This window comes from Balaenoptera physalus, assembly GCF_965194825.1.
Source record: "Balaenoptera physalus genome assembly, chromosome: 7".
Classification (NCBI taxonomy): Eukaryota; Metazoa; Chordata; class Mammalia; order Artiodactyla; family Balaenopteridae; genus Balaenoptera; species Balaenoptera physalus.
In genome coordinates this window covers 72,493,944-72,514,144 of record NC_138886.1, presented here as the reverse complement: position 1 = coordinate 72,514,144, position 20,201 = coordinate 72,493,944, and the positions used below count along the sequence as shown (strand labels likewise).

Below are 20,201 nucleotides of genomic sequence, written 5' to 3'. Positions count from 1 at the left end.
TAAATTCAAAATTCTGTTTGGTGGTATGGCAGTATTGGAATATTCTTGGATTCCTGCACAGAGCTGTGCCGGGGTATAAATAACTCTGGTTGCCTACCTTCAAGGAAGGCCTTAAGTCTGAGACCATACCAGCTGCACCTAGAGCTACCCTAGGCAAAAATGGTGACAAAATGGTGAATAATGGGTTATCTCACCTCCCCATCACCTTCTCTTGATACCTCTAGGACCTGCTATCCCTTATGCCCCTAGGCTCGTGCTGCCCCCTTTACAGACATTGGTAAAACCCAAGGTCTACTAGGACAGTCTCTCTTTCCCTTCCAAGGTGACAGACAGATTCTTGTTAATCTAATAAACTAATCTCCACTAATGGGAAGATATTAAGGAGAGTCCAGGTTTCAGTTAATATTTAAAGGTTGCTCCCAGGTAAAATGCCCTCATTTTTATTAAACAATCATGATGAGTAACTCATGGGGTGGTCATGTCAGGCCAATATACATCTTTTTCTGGTAGCTGCTTTTCTTAACTGTGTGGCACTCCTGATCTCTATCACCGAGGAGAGGAAACTGCTTACTTATCTCGAAATAGGACAGTTAGAAATGAACTCAACAGGAAAATATAACGCTGAAAAAAATTGCTTTGGTAGTATTGGCTTATCTGCCTATGTTATTAAACAGAAGCAAAAGCTACAAGATGTAGTAAACACTGAAATATATCCATGCCAGTGGAATGACTGTAATCTCCCAGGGTTATCTCACGTGTCTATTCCTTTATTATAATAACAGGAACTTTTGGAAAATCATGCTTACTCTGTGACCTCACAGACATCTGAATGTAAATAAAATATTTAAAGAGTCTCCCAGGTAAATCTCTTTCAGCATTATCCAGAATACATATTTGGCAATTACTCCAGTTCATCTGCCCAGTGGAGAAAGCCAAACCAAAATAGTTCAAGCCAGAGTTTACTTTAACTCCATATTAACTGAGCAACTGAAAAATCTGTATCGGTTTTTGCTTTAAATCAGTGGCTCCTCAGAATCATCCATAGAGGTTTTTATAAACACGTATGCTTAGACCTTACCTCGGAATTACTGAGTAGAATTATTCCTGGGATCGAGCCCAGGTATCTGTACTTTCAAAGAAAGCCTCCACAGGTGGGCTGAGGTATAGATGCACAGCTATGTGTGAGAACCACTGGGCTTTCATCTCATCTCACCAGTTCTGTCATTCACGGAAGATCCACTCTGTGCCAAGCACGCTCCTAAACACTTGACAAATATTTTGTCACTTAATGCTCACAACATCCCTAAAAGGTAGCTATTATTTTTATACTCATTTTACCAATGAGAAAGCTGAGGCTTGGAGAGATCAGGCAACATGCCTAGTCATATACCAAGGACAGGGGAGAGGCAGAACCAGAATCCAGGTCTGCCTGAATACTTTGAACAGCTATAACCCTGAAAAGGCCTTTTTAATATACAGATTGAAAGTGTATGGCTGCATTTTATAGCTGTAATTTCCAACCTAGAAGCTTCCATTTTGCTGCTTTGATTACCCTAAGATTATCCGGAGCGCACAGGGGTTGTTTCATTTTATGGCCTTAAAAGAGAGCCACTATATTCATGTGAAAGGAGACATGGTCTAATAGGTAAAAGATACTTTAAAATTATAGGTAAAATGTTTTGCTTTCTTTGTATAAAGGTCACAGATGGCTTTCTACCTTAGTTCTTAATTCATAAGCTCAGGAGCTGCTGTAAACTACCTTTTAATTTTGTGGCTAAAACATATTCAGAAATGAGACAATGTTAGAAGAACATGATTTTCCTTCCAGGTCAGTTTCTTATTAAAAAAATTTAAATTGTATAAAATCATTGCTGAGAAATGCAGTTTCCAGTGTGGAATATGCAATTTTAGGACATGTTCTTTCTGATTTGGGGCTTACGCCATTATTTAGAATAGTGATGACTCATGTCTAGGACTGAAATCTGTTTTTCATGGGTTTATACATTTTTCCCCTTGAATTGCACCAAAAATGGTTTTTTAATTGGCTTTAACTCATGCCCAATAAATTGGACGAAAATTGATTGCCGCAGTCATGTTTGGTTTAAAATTATTCAAGACTGCACCGAGTCAAATGAGTCCATGAGTGAGAGCAGCGGCATTTTATGTCCTCTGTTTATAACGAATAACTTTTTTCCAAAACGGCCACAATTCATATATAAAAGTTAATATACATTTACATTTTATAAAGCTTAAAAGATAGTAACAGGGTCACATTAAAACACATCATGTTAAAAAATAAAATTCTCTTATTTTGATATTGTTTCTTAGTAGCTTCTTTTTCACTTCTGTCAATACAAGTTTATTCATAGCATTCCTTTAAAAATAAATAATACCTGCATTTAGCTCTTGTTAGATTCTTGGTCATAATATTAGAATATTTTTAAATGGCAAAATTAAATAAATGAGGATGTTTGGACTGTACCATCCCATAGAGTTGAGACAGTGAAGAGTGATTTTAAAGACAAAAATTAAACAATATGAAAATTGAATTAACTCAGGTGACTGTTTAGGGCATTGAAATAGCAATTCACTAAATGGTACCTGTCAGGAAGCCAGTTTTTGCTCAGTCTCATCATAATTCTTTACTGTATTATGGTTTTCATTATTTATTTGCCATAGAGATATAGGGGCTTTGCTAGTTGGGAATTAAAGTTCATTTTATGAGAATCTCCAGCAATTGCAAGAAAGGGTAGAGTAGGGAAAAAGAAATGATTAATTAAATGAAAAGAAGAACATCCCTTGGTCATAATATAGATAGGCAATGAGTGAAGGAAATAATTGTTGTTCCTGTGTGTAATTAATATTAGGCAATTCGAGACTTCCCTCGTGGCGCAGTGGTTAAGAATCTGCCTGCCAATGCAGGGGACACGGGTTCGAGCCCTGGTCCAGGAAGATCCCACATGCCGCGGAACTGGGCCCTTGCTCCACAACTACTGAGCCTGTGCTCTAGAGCCCGTGCGCCACAACTACTGAGCCTGTGTGCCACAACTACTGAGCCCACATGCCTAGAGCCCGTGCTCCACAACAGAGAAGCCACTGCAATGAGAGGCCCACGCACCACAACAAAGAGTAGTCCTCGCTTGCCACAACTAGAGAAATGCCGTGCGCAGCAACGAAGACCCAGCGCAGCCAAAAATAAATAAATTAAATAAATAAATTTATTAAAAAATATATATACATTAGGCAATTCTAATGGGACAAGATAGTTACATCTGATACTGTATTATTCTAAGAAACTGGTAGAGCAATTTCTGAGATTTTTTTCATTTTCCTCTATTATATTTATTTTTCATATGTATTAAATCTCAAGATTTGTCTTTATAAATGAATATTATTTTGTTTAAATTATAAAGCTCCAGGGCTGTTAATCTGTGCTTCTCTAAATCTAAATTGTCTTTTAAGAGGTCACTGGTCCTCACCACTCAGTATCTATGTCCTGCTCCCACCTGTTGGCTACAAGGCTGAAGCTTGAGCTCTGGAGCTGTAAAGATTTTTTCCTCCTCAAAACACTAATTCTGATTTGTAAAAAAGAATGCATGCTCAGAATTTTTACAAATTCAATAATGCAGAAAATGTTAAGAAAAAACTGAAAGTCCAACTCTTATTACTTCAAAATAGGCACTGTTTAATGTTCTAGTGTCCCATCCTTTACATGATGTTTAATACTTTCAACAATTCCCTAAAAAAGCTAAACAATTAAAATTTCTTCAAACCCCCTGAAATTGCTGGTGGTTAGGACATCTTATGTAATATTTCTCAAAATTTTATTGTATTTGACCTGAACCATTTTAAAGGAGCAAATCATCCAATTATCACTTTATCTCTTTTTCATTTGTCAGCAATAGGTAGCATGGCAAGATAGTATAATTATTTTTGTTATAAAAAGTAGAGTTTTGTTTGTTTATGTTAACTGTAATATCTATTTTCCTGACACTTTTGTTCTCTTGCAACTATTAATTTCTGCTATATTCTTTTGGAATTACTGAATTTTACATCTGGAAAGTACCTTACAGGTCATCTAATAAATAGTGGGTTAGGACTTGGGCCATAAAAATGGATACTTAAGGTCAAATCACAGCTCTGTCAACTTCTGGTTGTGTGATCTTGGGCAAATTACTTAACTTCCTCAGTTTCCTCATCTTTAAAATGATAGGATGATTGTGAGGATTAAATGATTTAATGCATGTAAAGCATTAGAATGCTGCCCAGCACATACTGTATACTCAGTGCTTGTTACTCATTATTATTATTAATCCAGGCTTCTCCTGGGAATCATGAGGTTTAGTCAGAGGGACTTGCTGAAGGGAATCAGCTAGTTAGTGGGAGAAATAATACTAGGACTCAAGTCTCCTCTCTTCAAGCCTAGGAATCTTAGCGTGATGCATCCTCTCTTAGCGTTGTTTATACAGATCCCTCTTAGGCACAAAGGTGTTTTAGTGGCATCCACAGCTAAGCAGGGTGCAGCATGATAGGCTCTGGTTCCTGGTTTCTTTCCCTCATAGCTTTCTTGGGCATTTTGGCTCAAAAGTATTATCTGTTCAGAACCCCATCACTGTCCTAATACCTGCTGTAAATATTTTGGCCATCAAAACATTTTCATTATTATCAGTGTGAAAAACCTTGTAAAGAGGGTCACATTTTCGTGTATCCTTTTGATATGACTAATATGGAGACACGCCTCTATTTCAGTATTCATTTTACATCTAAGAAATGTTAGTATTCTACAAAACAGTGCTCTATGAGCTAAAAAATGAGCCCTGACATAAAAGAAAGACTCTTCTCTTTATTGTCTGCACAAGAAATCTAGAAATATCAGCAAGAGAAAAAAAGAAATTTCACAGTAAATTATGTCAAAATAATTCAAGGAAATGTTTATTTGTTACTCAGACAGCTTAAGCAGTCTGTAACACCATTCATTTATGTTACATCTTCCAACTCATGTTTACAAAAACTGACATTTCAAACAACGTATTCTCTAATTTCTTATACTGAAATGACAGTGACCAAAGACACCAAACATATTTCTATTACAACAGTATTCTCAGCCTTAAAATGCATATACATATGCTCAATCAGAGAAATAGATTTTCCATTTAGTCACGTCAACATGAAGGGTTAAAAGGGGTTGGTGCGAAATGGCAATAAACAGTAGCTCTGGCTCTTCTGTGTGTATGCTTCTGTTTCTTCCTGGTGCTAATTACACTTCCTCATAAAAGTCTGGCATTCACATGATTGGGCTTGACTTTGAGTGGGTCAGTCCTATCAAATTATAGGATATATTTAGGCTATAGATAGATGCCTATTGAAGTTTAAAGAACAGTAAGTTTGTTTTTCCATTGTAACCTATGAACTTAGACATCCAAATATTTAAAGTTTATTCTTTTATCAGGCTGCAAAGTTTTGTTTCCTTCTGTTCTACTTATTCACTGAAAGTCCACATCTGTAGCTGAATCTATACCAATCCATGGCAAAGTAAGCCCAGGAAGGAACTGAAAAACTATAAAGCATACACAAGCTTTACTATTCTTCTGACATTCTTTGTTTTACAATGTCAAGTGGACATTATGTTTCCATTTTGTTTCACTCAAAACAAACTATTATAAAAAGCATAGTCTCTTGTGCCCTTTACACAGTCTACCTCTATGTTCCTTTGGATATTTATTTTGTTAGATTTTTTCAAGCACAGAAACCTAAGAAATAGAAAACTAGAGCAGAAATTACTGTTAGCCTATGTAAATGGAATAAATATAATAGCCTATAAAAATATATGTGGAGAGAGGGAATGAGCCTGGGGAGAGGCGAGTGATGAGGAGATTGAAACTGATTTCTTTCAAGGCCATAAATGACTAGTAACTTTAAAAATCTTGCCATAGAGTTGACATAGAATGGTAAATAAGAATGGATAATGTACGCATATATAGTATATATATATATTTGAATAATAAAAGTTTCTCGGCATAAAATCAAAATATTTTAATTTGATTAGACTGTGATAGTATATATTTGACTGAACTTGATTTCAGTGAGTAATTAACTGAATTATAACCTATACTTAATGCCAAACACTAACATTGTGAGCCTAAATAAAGGAACAATGGTTGTAATTAATGCCAAAGAGAGTAACATTGCAGAAAGACTGACATTCAGGAAACCTATTCTGTATTCCTATTAATCTTAGAACTGTTACCTAAATTCCCAATGCCTCTGCTATGCTCCTGAAAATGAGAAATAATTTATGTCTTTCCTTACCTCCTGAGTTACAATGATAAATATGGAAAAGTGCATTGAGCTTTTTGCGATAAAAGGTACTATAAAAATCTAAGGTGTTTTTATTATTATATCAATCAAATAGGATCTCAGACTAAGTTCCTTTTTGAAGACCCACAACTTTTTATGGGTGAATCATGAAATTGTATTGGGAAATATATTGAAGCTACATAACAGGGCAGACATTTTATGCCTTTTGGGGCCTTTTAAACTTGGTTACAATTAGAAATGTGAGAAGATATTTACCATAAGATATATCAGTTAGGAAATTAATGAGAGCAAATGAAAATGTTTAAGAGACATTCTATATAAACAAAGGAATTCTAATTCTGGCTTCATCAAATAAATGTGCTAAGTCACCATTTTGTTCCATAATCCTAGTTACCGTGCATTGACTACTTCCTCTATGCCAGGAAGTTTGAGTATTTTACACTCATGACTTCGTTTAACCTCACAGGGATCCTAAATTAAGCATTATTAGCACCATTTTGTAGATCAGGAGATCAAGGCTTAGAAGATAAAATAACTTGTCCAGGACCCCACAGTAAGTGGAGTCAGGTTCAAATCCAGATGTGCTGAAGTGAAAACCCAAGCTCAAAATTTTCAAAATTGTAGTTCCTAATAAAGCAACATATCAATTTCCATTAAAAGGATTAATTTTTGGACAAACCATACTATTAAAAAACTTATAAAGAGATATTGTATAAATATAGGCACTCAAAAGATTATTGAATCAAACTGAAATGGGTCTTTTGTCAAAGATCAGGAATAAATAGTTAGAAATAGGAAATGATTATGTATTACTCATTTGACTCTCACCTGAAGATAAATGTTATATCTGGAAAGACACAATTAGTCATCTGATTGGTTTTTTTTTTTTTGGTAATAAAATCATAATCAGTTTAAAATAAAAACATTTATAACTTTTAGGTATTTCCAAAGCATCCAGTATTTTGCCTTTATACATCATAGAGAGACTGTTTACCTTAAAAATCTATGATCCCATTTCCCACAGAGAAGAATTAATAATGGGGAATCACTTGAAAAATAAATTCTGCACTTAAAAATTTTAAATTATTTTTCATCTTTCATAATGAATTGCTATGCCTTTAGAAATTGTATCATTTATTTGTGACAAAAATTAGACAGGAGTGGTTTTTGTAATAATTTCATGCTAAAACATTTTTCTGTTCAATAATGAAATTTTTTCTTTTTAAAATTATCTTTTAATTTTGAAGTGTTATAATGATTTATATTTGTAAAATATCTTTTTCTCACATTTCAAACTTAGAATAAATCTTTTAAGCCTTATGCAAATTCTCATCTTTAAAAAGTCCTACTTGTAATGACAAAGAATAGGTTAAGCAGTCCCTTGTATGCATATTTTCAATTTACTTAAGAAAAGTAAAAATAAAAACCATAGCTTGAGACATTAAAGTTGGCAATTCAAATTTGTTTGAGTAAATACTCAACAATACTGTGCTTTGTAACAAGCAGAAAAATGTCTCATTATCAGAAGATAATATAACATTGCCTAAAAGGTTGGGATTCATTAAAAGAATAGTTCTTAAAATGCCTATATAGCAGCCATTATTTAAACCAATACGATAACATTATGGAAAATGGTGTTATGGAGGGGAAAAGCTACCTAACATAAACTTAGATTTCTCTCTCATTGAAGAACCCATACAGCACTCATTCATTTGTGTGCTTGAATATTTTTAATACCTCTCAGTGCTACAAGGCATGAAGGATTTTTGCAAAAAATGTTCAACAGAAACATGTTTGAGATTCCATGACATATTTATTTGATTACTTCCCTATGAGTAATCAAATGTCAGTTTCAAAGTTTAAAAGAATTGTTTTTTAATGTATCTAAATAGTTTAATAACTATTGAAACGTACACTAGCATCTTAAATTTTTTCTCATCATTTTTTCCCAACAAATTTATTTTTAATTCTTCCTCACCCCACTGTGATTTAAGCAACCTTTATATTGCCAGTTAAATGCACTCTGACATTGATCAAAATTTTGGGGTTAAACAAAGTAAAAACTGATCGATTTTCTAAAACTGTGTTAACCATGTGTTATCAGCTGAAGGTACCCTTTTAGAAATGTTGCTAAAACTTAAAATATAAATGCTGCCTGGAAAATGCACTGCATCCTCTCATACTTACACACTCTCATAAATGCACACCAGTGAATTTACAATCTATTCAACCACATAGAGAACAAGATACAGTGCAGAGTCATCAGTGAATCAAGACAACAAGGTCACTGGCTATATTCTGGTCATTTTACATCTTAAACTTTTTGTGAAACATTTATTCAAATAATGCATAGAACTTCATGCCCCATATCCATAAAAGCAGACAGAAGAGTGTAGATATAAAATGTGCTGAAAGAATCAAGTGATGTCAAAAATACACATGTGGAATTTCTTGAGTTTCCTGAAATACCCCATAGTAATTATCTGGGTAGAGGCAGAGGGGATGAAATATAACTCTTATTCTTGTAAGTAGCTAAAGCAGATTCGTTTCTGTGATTGACAACTTCTTTGGCTATTCTAAAAACCATCCTGGAATCTCTCCTGTGGCCCCATCACTTCAACAAAAAGGTCAGGTTTACCTCAGTTTATGGTAACTCCTCTGCATCTGATTGATCTACTTTTCTTACAACAAAAGGAAAACTTTAGAGCCCATTTGGAATCTGTTTCTAATACTGTAGTCAGAGAGCTTCCTCTGCCCTATGCTCTGATACAGACACAATTCTATTTTTCATCAGATTGGTTTAAACTGTCCCTTAATCTCTATTACACCAAACTTCACACAACTTTATTCTTTTCAAATTGTTTCTACATCGTAGTTATGACTAGGAATCACGACCAAGACGCTGTGGCCCTTTGCAACTTTTCCTCACAGCTTCTTCTCCCCAAATAATTTTTAAAACCGGTGGACTTTTTCTCTCACCGCTCCCCTCCCCCCATTAAAACTATATCCCATTCCAGGCGCCCCCTCTTTGCCTGCCGAAAGCATTTTAATGACAGTTTACTTTAGCGGTCTGTCAGCCGACTGCTGCCTCTGCCACCTGAATTTCAATTTCTTAATTTACAGCCCAGATAAAACAGAATGGAGCAGGATCTGGGCTGCTCTCTACATTGGGTTGGCCTTATCAAGCGTGAAGTTTGGCGCATTGCAAACGTATTCAAGTGATTATCTGTTGAGGACCTCTCGAGCCATCTCCATCTCTGCAGCGGGCTGATAAGACAGCTGTTTCTCTAGCCGCTGTCTCCCCGGGCCTCAGTCTTCTTCTGTTACAAACTCTGCCTTTGTCCCCGGGCCCTGGTACGGTCACTTGCTCTATGGGGCAAGGGTTTGATCTGAACACACGTGGGGGAAAAGTGTGAGTGTGTGAGAGAGCAGAGAGGAAATAGGAGGGGGAGAGCAAGGAGAGCGAGATAGGGGGGAGGAGGGAAAGAGGGTTAGAGATCCGAGGAAGCTGGGGGCAGGGCTGCGTGCCGAGCGCAGTTGATAGCTCTGATTGACTGGTTGCTCAGCCCGGCTTTATTATTTCAAATTAGACGTGCATCGCACACAAGTGGAAACATAAATCTTCAATATAAGGAAGAGCCTCCGAGCATCGGAAGCAGAAAAACCGTTTCTTCCCAGGTCCCGGTAAAGGGGCAGGCGAAAAGACTGATTGCCACCAGCTGAGACAGATGGTTTCCTTTAACTTTGGAATCTGCTATTTTTAATTACTTGTATTAATTTTGCATGAGATGTATCGGCTCCAGGAGGAAGCTTAGAGAAGGCTGTTAGCATCCCTGGAAGAAACGGACACAAAGCTCCGACTTGCCCTGTCTCACCTCCAAGTTTTTCTTACCTCACCCTCCCTCGTCGCCTACATCACCCTTTGCACGCTCAGGAAAGACGTGAGTTTACCTTGCTAAAAGTTGGTCCTGAGTAAAAGAGAGGAGGGGAAGAAAGCTGAGGGCATTTGCAGGAGCGTTTACATAAATGATCGTTGATCCGAAGCTGCAAATAAATTTTCCGAGACACTCTGGGGCACGTGCAACAGATTTCAGTCTGAATATCCGCAGGCAAATCATCTAAAGGAGAATGCACCTCATACACATTTTGCTGAGTGGGGGGGGGGGGGGGGGAAGGCGGTCGTGGTAGGGGGCGGGGGGGAAGAACAATATAGGCTGGTCTTAATTTACCGCGACACTACATTACGTTTAATTTTTTAAAAAACCTATACAATTCACGTGTCTTTAAGTGTAAACAGTAACCTCGGAATTTAGGGTAAATTCTCGCTGAGTCTGCTCCTTTTACAGCCTTTTCCCTTGAACAGGAGTTTAAAGACATGATGTAAAGAGAAAGTAAAGGATGTTTGTGACCCTGCTCACTGCCGTCTCTGGCACTGTTCCTAATGGAAAGTGTTTGCAATATAAAGGGTTCTTTGCGAAATAGTCTCGGAGGTCACTCACCTTCGGATAAAAGGCTCTGCCCCTTTGCCAGGAGGTGGAGGGAGCCGGGGGAAGAACGGGGGGAGGGGAGAGAGGGTTGAGCGTGTAGGCGTTTTTGTTGCGATTCCCTCTGGGAATTTCGAGGATTAAAAAATCTGGAGTAGGTTTAGCCGACTTTCCGATGACTACCTGGATTTGCATTTATTTTGTATGACCTCTTTGATGACTGACAGGCTCACTAGGGGAAGAAGTGTCTGGAAAGAGGAGGACAGTGGAGGGTGCGCAGCGAGTTCGGGGCGCTAACCTTCCTGGCGGTTTGTCACTATGGCCGAGTCCTAGCAAAAGCCAGCCTAATTCAAAATAAACGTGTTTCTATGGAGTAGGACAGCCCTATAGTCTGTAGAAATGAAATGTTCCCAAGAACTGTAGTTTCTGTGTCTCACTGGGAGGGGCAGAAAACTCCCTCAAGCTTTGCAAACCCTTATTCAGGCTCGGCTTGTCTCTGTCCATGGTGCTAACTCCTGCCTCATTCTTTAGCCCGGTTGCATGTTCTAAACTCACGTTGGTATCAATGTTCTCGACATTTTTTTTTTTTCTGTTTCCTAAACTGTGGAAGTAAAGTTGACGTACTTCTTTAAGAAGAACAAATAAAATAGTAATCATCAAGCTATATAATACCTCTATTTCTCACTCAGGCAGTAAACTGTCACACTTCTAACATTATGAACAACAGACACCCCCCTCCATCATCCCAAACAGCCCAACAAATTAACACAGAATAATATTTTTATACATCTGAGAGGGTATAATGTTTGGAACTATCATCCTAAGCCAAACATTGTAAACTCATTTAAATAGCTTAACTGCTTTCTTTACTTCAAAAAAGTTACAATTGTACTTTACAGCCACCTTTATCATAAAACCCTCAAAGTATCCTCTCTTCCTCCCCAGAACTAGTGTAGGGGGGTTATTTATCATAAAAGACATTGCCCACAATAGCTTACGAGTATTCCTATGAATGACTGTTCCTTTATAAAGATATTTTAGTAAAATAATCAATTGAATTCATTACTTTTTCTGCTTTGAGAACTATTCTTTTTGCAGCTTTCTCCACGTCAAACTTTTTCTCCAAGCTCTCAGTGACTCCCTATATCTCTCCCTTCTCTGTAGTGGTTTAATATCAAGTACTTTGAAGATATATCAGAGCTAACAAGACAATCATAATTCAAATGCTTTTCTAATACAAGATCAGATGCTGTGGATAATTCTTTACCTAGCTATGAACAAAGAGGGATTGATTACAATTGCTTAATGTGGAGTCTGATGTTTACACATAGTCTTTATTAATTGCAAGATAGAGTATGTTAATATTTCAGGCTGTAACAGCATGAATTGCAAAGTGAAATATATATCCAGGTATCATTTGTGTTAAAGTGATTGTATTCAGTTTTTATTTTTAAAAGTTGGAAAAGTACATATTACTTATACTGTATTTATCCATTTAAAAGATTTTAAATTTAAAAACATCTGTTTGATTGAGGAAGTAAACTAGTATTTTAAGATATTTTCAATTTCTTAAATAATTTAACTCCACTTTATCTACATAGAAAAAACAACTTGTTGAAAATGAAAACATTCTGAAAAATATTTGCTCCTCTGAAAAAACTGAAAAAAGCATACATACTGAAGCCATAGAATTTAGCATTTTGCATTTGAATGGATAAGTTTGCTATTTTTCAGGTAATTTCTTTAACTACATAACACACATGCTAGATTTTCATCACTCCACACCACACCCAGCTTTCCATACCCACCCTCCCCCAATCCTTGCAAAAATATACTACTGTAATCCACAAAATCTTTCTTGTGGATACAAACATCAAAAAATAAAACAAAGTATTAGTTTCCACATAATTAGATGAAACTTATGTAATTGTAAGTTAATGGTAAAGATTTTCTTCAAATTGCTGAGAATATTACATGAACAAATGCAACTAATTCAATATTAAAATCATATTAACAAGGATAAAAGACAATTCACTTTATTGGTAATTCTGACTAAACAATGTTACACTTTTACCCAAATTGTATTTATTACCTTACTCTTTGGACTGATCTAGGGGTGAAGGGAGGGGTTGAAGGAGAATGACAGCGAACCCAATCTTCCAACTGTTTATTCATACAGTGATTACTTTATTGTAGATGAGGTGGAGGTTTTCTGTTTTTTCCCTTTATTTGTTGTTCCCTCAGCCCCTTGACTCCCTTTCTTCAAACAGCTTTTCTTTCTTCTGCCCCTGAGTTCCACCCAGTTCTAGAGAATAGTTTTATGTTGAAATTAGCAACCCAGGCCTGTTGTTATATAAAACGTAGGGGTGGGGATTAAGGCATGATAATTATAAATGGCAATTATATAGATTCAGGCCTCCTTTCCCAAGTCCCAGTTATTGTTATCCAAAGTATAGAACTTGGACATATCGTATGGGCTATATGGGAGATAAACAGGTCTTCTGTTCTTTGCCATTAAGCATTTATCAACACTCAAGGACACTTTCAAGGAACTATGATTTACTTCAACCCTGACTTTCTAGTCATTTTGCTTTGTGACTATCTGTCCATTTTCCCTCCATTCTCATTCCACCCCCCTGCAATCTCTAACTCTTACCTGTGCCTCCTCTTTCTGGCATTCTCAAAGATAGAGGCTAGTAATAAATAAACAAGTAAAGGAATTTCTTTTGGAAAGGAATGAGCTTCCAGAAAGATGTTACACTGTGTAAGAATTGTAAGTACTGTGTAGGAAGCTGGTGTTACCTTTCAAGATTAAAAGAAGAAATCCAAGCTGGAAAAGAACCTAGGTCAAGTGAATATTGTCTCTACTTATACATCAAGTTGATCCTGAGGACTACAGTTTCACTTGGAGGAAGAAATAAGTACCATGAATAAAGCTATATTTCAGCCTCCTGAATGTTATTAAAATATGGGGTTTAATAAAGTAGTCTTCATCTATAAAACAGAAGGGTTGACAGCACTTGGTCTTCTGATTAAACTTGCTAAATCCTCAGAGTAAGAGCCCAGGTAAAGGCTTGACTATCTTTACTGTCAGCAATACATGTGTGGTCCAAGAACTGTACTGCCACCAAATGCAGAGGAGTGGCTTGTTCTAATTTTATATACAGCTGCTCTTTTTGAGTGTCATCATACACCCCAAAGTGAAGGACCTTAGCTCAACTCAGTACCTCTTTCCCTGGACAGGATGTTTATCCTGCACTTTTCTACTCTTACATGAAGTGAAAGGTAATTCAAACCGTGCAGCTTTATTTGAAAGCATTTCTGACTTCATTCTTGTCCTAAAAGACGCTTTAAAAAACCCAAACAAACAAGAGAGCAGCAATATGCATATATTAAAACAGAGAAAGACATTAAATTACCTAATATCTAATATAGAATACTGGAACACAAATCGAAAAAGGCATGCGTGCAAGTAATGGATGTACATTCATCTCTTTCACTCAGTTCAAAGAGAGGGAGCTCTCAGTGACTCATACATAGGGGACAGAGTTTAATGTTATAAAGAAAAGTGCCATAGATGCGGCAGTGATGGCAAAGGAAATGAGTCTTTCCGAAGCAGAAAGATTTAAGAGGAAAGGAGATCGTGCCATATCGCAAACTCTGATAGTACAGTTCCAACCCTCCCACGTTGCTCTCTCCCCATCTCTTTTTGCTTCTTGCATTTCCCTTCGCCACCAGTGTTAAGCGTGTACCTCCCCGCACAACTTACCTTGAAACGGGACTCCATTGAGCTCTCGAGAGTGACACAAGCACCTAACCAATCATATCGCGCAGCCTCTCCTGGGCGGCCTCAATAGAAGCGTCTGGACCAATCAGGATCCTGGGGAGATGAGCAAGTTGCGTTGTGGCGCGACTCAGCGTATACTTCCGCGCGTGCTGCCCGGGATAGGAGCCTGGCAGAGCAGCTGCACACACGGCAGTGCGGAGGCAGAGAAGGGGTTGGTGATACGGTGCTATAAATCTGTGGTCCAGTCCACCTCCCTTTTAAGACGTCCTCCCCCCTTATTTCTGTTCTCAGTTAGAGATGCAGCAGCTTACTCCTGTAGCGACCTACTAAAAAGCAACAAGGAGAAAGACATCGTCTTTTTGAAAAAACGTTCTTTCGTCTTTTTCTTTGTTCCTTCGTTTGTTTTTCTTGCCCCTTTTTGTTTAGTTGAACGGCAATAGGAGGGTAGTCTCCGTCTTTTTAAACTATCTTTTTTAAGTTTCCCCTCCCCTTTCATATATTTTTTTTCGCCATTTCTCTTAGCGTTGGACTTTGGGGTCGAAAGCATTTCTTTTTATTTGCTTCTTTTAAGCCGAGCACAGTTTTAGGTTTCGTGCTGTCTTAAGAGAACTATCCAGCAGCTTCTTGCTCATCCTTATTGGGAGAACTGCACCGTTACTTTAAAAACACATATACACAAAAACCTTAAGGGAGAAAGGTAAGTTTCGGTTTGGTTTCTTTAATCATTAGTTGCAGCGATGCGCTGGCAAACCCAGAAAACCTGTAAGTGAGCGGAATACAGAATACGAAGTTAATTGCACATGTTTGTATTATTTCAAAGATACTGCTCTGCTTTTTAATTCTAGAGAGCTAGACTAAAAGACCGTGGACGCATGCTTGACGTACTGAATATTCACAAATGTCAATGGCAGAAACTTAAGTGGTAAATGTGGCCAGGGAAGAACAGGGGTACAATGGGAGTCTAGATATTGAGTGAGCTTCGGGATTGAGGTTGTAAGTTCATTTCGTGGCAAGAGAGGGATAACTTGGGTTTGGGGGGGGAGCGGGGGGATGCATGCCTCTACTTTCGCGAAGCAACCGAAGGACCGGAGAGGCTTTAGGACCATTAAGGGGAATCAGAAGCCTGGACTTGGAGATTAGACCAGCGAAAACCCCAGACTTAATTGCATTAACCAGATAACATGTGCTGGGGAGATGGGATTGCCAGATGGAATTTAGATGCTGCACCAGGCAGCTAGTTGTAGTTGACTGAAAAAAGTACATGCTGCCTGAGGGCTGGGGCTGGGCTGGGGCTGGGGTGGGTAGAAGCTGTCAAAACTCATCGTTGCAAGGTGTGCGGGCTCTAATTCACGGCCGCCAATTATCATGGTTGTGTTTCAAAAGAAGATAGCCAATTTAGGGCCGAATTCTTAAGCCTGTACCGGATATGAGATTCCCTTTGTTCAGAAAAGCGTAAATAAGATCCTTGGAGCTGTGTCTGTGGAGGGGCGGCTGCCTGGGAGCCTCGCTGTGCTGCGCGCTGGGAAGTGGATTCCAAGCCCTGTCCTTGGTCCTACGCGGCTGACTTCGCCTTCTGGGCGAGGGGGGAACCCCTTCGCAGCCGACAAGGCTTCGCAGCCACCTCAGTAGCCAACTCGGCTACACATCCCTCACCCCCTTCCTTGCGGCCCTCCCCCCCCCCCTTTTCTCGAATAGCTATTGTTAAACTGACGCCTGGAGAAAGATGGTTGGGGATGAGATGCTGGGCAGATACTTGTTTCATTTTAACTTCTGTGATTTCTCAGGGTTTAGGAGAAACCAGCTGGCTTTCTACTGCGAAAAAGAGAACACAGGGTAGAGGTGGGAAGGGGGTAGGATGTTCGCGGGGCGGGGAGGGTGGAGGGAATGGTGGTGGCAGTGCCCTTGCCTAAGAGAAGTTTAAATTATTGGCACGAGGGGGTGTGGGCGAGTGTGTGCATGAGAGCGCTCGTGTGGTGCTTGAGAAGGAGAGGATTGGGAAAAGGTACAAAGCCGGCTGGGGTTAATTTCTCTCTGCTCTCCATCCCACCCACCCTCCCAGTTCGAAAAGCCAACGCGCGGCCGGTCTCCTCCGGACTCGACTTTGCCATCTCCGGGGTCCTGGGGGCTGGGGATAGCAAGGTGGCAGTGCCCACCCCGGGATCTCAGCGGCGAACAGGACTTCGCGTGGCCATTGTTGCTTAATTTATGCCCAGCACGTTGCCACGTACCCACCTATTTCACGTCTGTAAAGAATTAATATGAGAGCTGTATAACTGTGGGAAATTGGAGGTTGGATACATTCTCCGTTTTCCATTTGGAAGTACGGGTTAGCGAAACTGATGTCGAGACTGGGTATTTTCTCTCGTAATTACCAGCTGCAGATCTGGCTTTACTGTGGCCAGAGTGAGAGAAATTGTCAACCATTTAGAATTTACTCTTAACACCGCTGGGCCAGGATTGATGTCTCTGTACTTTCTCCCCGAAATGAACAGGTTCTTTCCCCTCCCCCGCTCATGTACAAACATTCCTGTTGGTTAAGATTCTAAACCTTCAGCCCTTCCCTACACCCTATTTATTATACCCATCCTCTGGATGTTGAGAGTGGAAGGGAAATGGAGGTGATTTATTTCTTAGGCCTACAGTGCAACCTATAAAATGTAGGCTTAACATGGGGGGGCGGGGCGGGGTACAGAGCAGACAATAGTAACCTAAGAAATTATTTTCCTAATTGGAAATCAGTTCCTAAAAGTCAGGGGAAAAGGTGTGAGTGTTTGGGGGATGGAAGGGTATAAAATCTGTTTAGGGCCCATAAGATTTCCTTGGTAAAATGGCTTCTTAAATGGGACATCTGAAAGATTTGTTAGAATCTAAAATAAGTCAAAAAAAAAAAAAAGAGGAAGAGAAAATGTTGAGTGTTTAAAAATCACCTTTTGGGGGATTAAGAAAATAACTATTTCTCTTAGTTATTGCTGAGTCTGTCTTACACCAGGTACTCCTGGGTTCCCCTTCCCTCTTTTAACCAAGTGCTTGGCAACCCCACTTTATAAAGCTTAACCTGTTCTGGAGTTCTCGACGAAAACGCAGTGTTTGCCAACTAGAAGTGGTTTGGAAGACTTGGGGAACTCTGTTGAGAGAGAGGTCTCCCATAACTTCAAGAAGTCAGTTTCAGGAAGTAGGGCATCATAGGGCATTCTAAGAGTTTTAGGCTTGGATTGGCAAATTTGGTAGGCCCATTTTTGCCTAACGTTTGGAAACAGGCATTCTTAGCAATGCCCCCTGCCTGGGATGGGAATATTATAATTAACTGTTTAGAGGGAGGTCAAAGAGGCGCAGGCGCTTTGAGCCGTTTTCCCAGGAACCCGTACAAAGTCAATTAAGGTCATTTAATTGCAAATCGTAATTGGGGTGACAATAGAAATGCTGATATAGAATCAATTAGCTATTTCTGGTGTCCCCGCTCCGGGTCCCCCAAATTGAGGGATGGACTGTCTCCATTTCGATCATGGCTGAGCCCCCTACTTTACTGTCTGATTTGACTTCGCCCAAGAGGGCAATTTTGTCTCCTCTATCCCCCGCCCTGGGTTAGAGGAGTCCTTCCCCGCTTCTCCCCCAGCCCCGCCCGTCGCGTGGGGGGCGGGGAGCGCTGGCCGCCCTTAGCGGACCTTGCTGCATCAAACCCGCATCATGCCCTTGAAGCTGTAACCTCGGTCACGTTCTTGCGGCGACTCAGCCGCCCACTGCTCAGTTCTTTCTCTTACCTCGTGCGATTACAGGTAGGTTTGACAGGTGATATTTTTAAATGCAGTTTTTTAGGGGGAAGGGTTAAAACGGAAGCCTTTGCATTGAAAGAAAACAAACACAAAAAAACCCCCAACATGACAGGTGCTCTCGTAATTAAGCGGATGAGCAGGTGTAAAAACGTGCTCCCGCCGCGTGGTTTGGGGTCGGTTTTGACTCCCAGTCTTGGGTCTGGGTCTGAGAACTGGCACAGGTTTTTCCTGGGGAAAGCGATTGAACTGGGCGTGGGGGCGGGCCAAGGAAAGGCAGCGATGGGACGCCCCCTCGGTGAAGAGTTGGCCGTTTCGGGGCTTCGGTGGGGGGCGTTGGAAGGATGCGGCGAGCGACAGGCGCTTATATAGTCGAGTGCAGGATTTCCTACTTTGTGTTTGAAGCAGAGTATAGCACCCCACACAGGTACTCGGGGCTTATTTGAACATCAGATTCCATCTAGACAGGCAGAGAAGGGCAGCGGGGGCAAACCTTTAGTTTTTCGCGGAGGGACCGGACCCTTCAGCTGTGAAGTAGGGAAAAAGCCCTTGAGCTTTGCTTGCAATATGTTAATATATGTATGTATATATATTTGATACACATATGTCAAAGTACCCCCGCGCGAATCGCTCTGGCTGCCCGTTAGCGTCCGGAGCCTCGGGGTTTGCAAACTTGCACCTGGTATCTGACGCCTCTGGGCGCGCGACGCTCCGCGCTGCCAGGGGAACCTGGTCCAGGAGCCTGCCTGGAATCGGAAGCTGGGACGGAAGGAGCCGAGCGTCCGCAGTCGGGCGTCTGCTCCCGGGCACCGACCCTCGGGGCTGCCGGGCAGGGCACGCGCCGGCGGCAGTAGCCGCGGCGCCGCGAACTCGCCGCCGGCCCCGCCTCCTGGCGCTCTTCCAAGCAAGCCCCTCCTCCCCGCCCCGCTACAAACGGCGGGACCGCGGCGCCCGGGCGTCACTGAGGCAGCTGCGGGCCGGGTGAGGAGGCCGGTCGCCGGCGCGGCGCGGGTGGGGCGGGGGTTCCGCCGGGTTCCAGGCCGCCTTCCCGCCACCGTCAGACCTGGGGACGCCTCCGCCGCCGCTACTACCGCCTCTCCGCGGAGCCCGCCCGGAGCGAATCCTCCGCGGCTGTGTGACGGTCGGCAGCGCAAGCCGTAGTAGCTGCAGCTCTGAGTCGCAGCAGGCAAGTGCGGGGGGTGGGGTGGGGCGGGGGCGGGCACGCCTTGCCGGGCCGCGAGTCTGTTTCGGACGCCGAGGCTGAGGGCGGTGCGCGCCGCCGCGGCGCTGTGTTGCGGTGTCCGGCCTCGGCTCGGCGGGAGCCCTCGTCCGGGCTCAGGGCGGGAACGTTGGTGGGGGCGGCGGAGGTTGTGCACGGGAAGTTCCTAGAGCTCGACCCCTGGCGGTGGGAGTCGAGGGAATTGGGCGCCTCGGGAGGTGGCACCGCCCCTCTTGTGGGCACAAGCTGGTTGGGGGCGGCGGGAGCCGAGCGGGGCCAGTCGCGCCAGGCAGCGTGCACAGGCGTGGACGTGCCGGGGTACGGCCGCGGGTGGCGCGAGAAGAACTGCGCCGAGACGCAGGTGAGTGTATTGGAGGGAAAGTGGGGGAGGGGGCTTTTCTAGAAAAAGGGCAGGATTCCTGTGGTGGACTGGCGCCTCCGCCTTGTGGGAGGCTGCGTACACTGGGTTCTCCAGCCGGGTGGTGTCTGGTGGCGTGCCCATTTGGTACGGCGCCTCCTCGCGCGTGGTCCTTGGCGCTCCCGGGGCGTCTCGAGACTTGCTGCGGCCACGCAGTGTGCGGAGGTGGTTTGGGACCGTGGGCGCCCGGGACAGAGCAGGGAGGATC

At 41.5% G+C, this 20,201-nt stretch overlaps 1 protein-coding gene across 15 annotated transcripts in view; it reads left to right on the top strand.

Moving 5' to 3' along the window:
- Positions 1 to 20,201, top strand: part of ELAVL2 (ELAV like RNA binding protein 2) — a 157,963-nt gene that overhangs the window by 9,259 nt on the left and 128,503 nt on the right. For 4 of the 15 annotated variants that reach the window (XM_082470495.1, XM_082470494.1, XM_082470493.1 and 1 more), the window contains exon 1: positions 10,549 to 14,800. The exons of 1 other annotated variant lie outside the window; for it this stretch is intronic. In XM_082470495.1, the coding sequence (XP_082326621.1) occupies positions 14,691 to 14,800 (110 nt within the window). In that variant the 5' untranslated portion in view covers positions 10,549 to 14,690. Of the gene's footprint in view, positions 1 to 10,548; positions 15,287 to 16,735; positions 18,363 to 19,299; positions 19,543 to 19,747; positions 19,937 to 20,201 lie in introns of those variants that run through there. 10 more of the 15 variants (XM_082470490.1, XM_082470500.1, XM_082470496.1 and 7 more) reach the window with 7 other exon arrangements.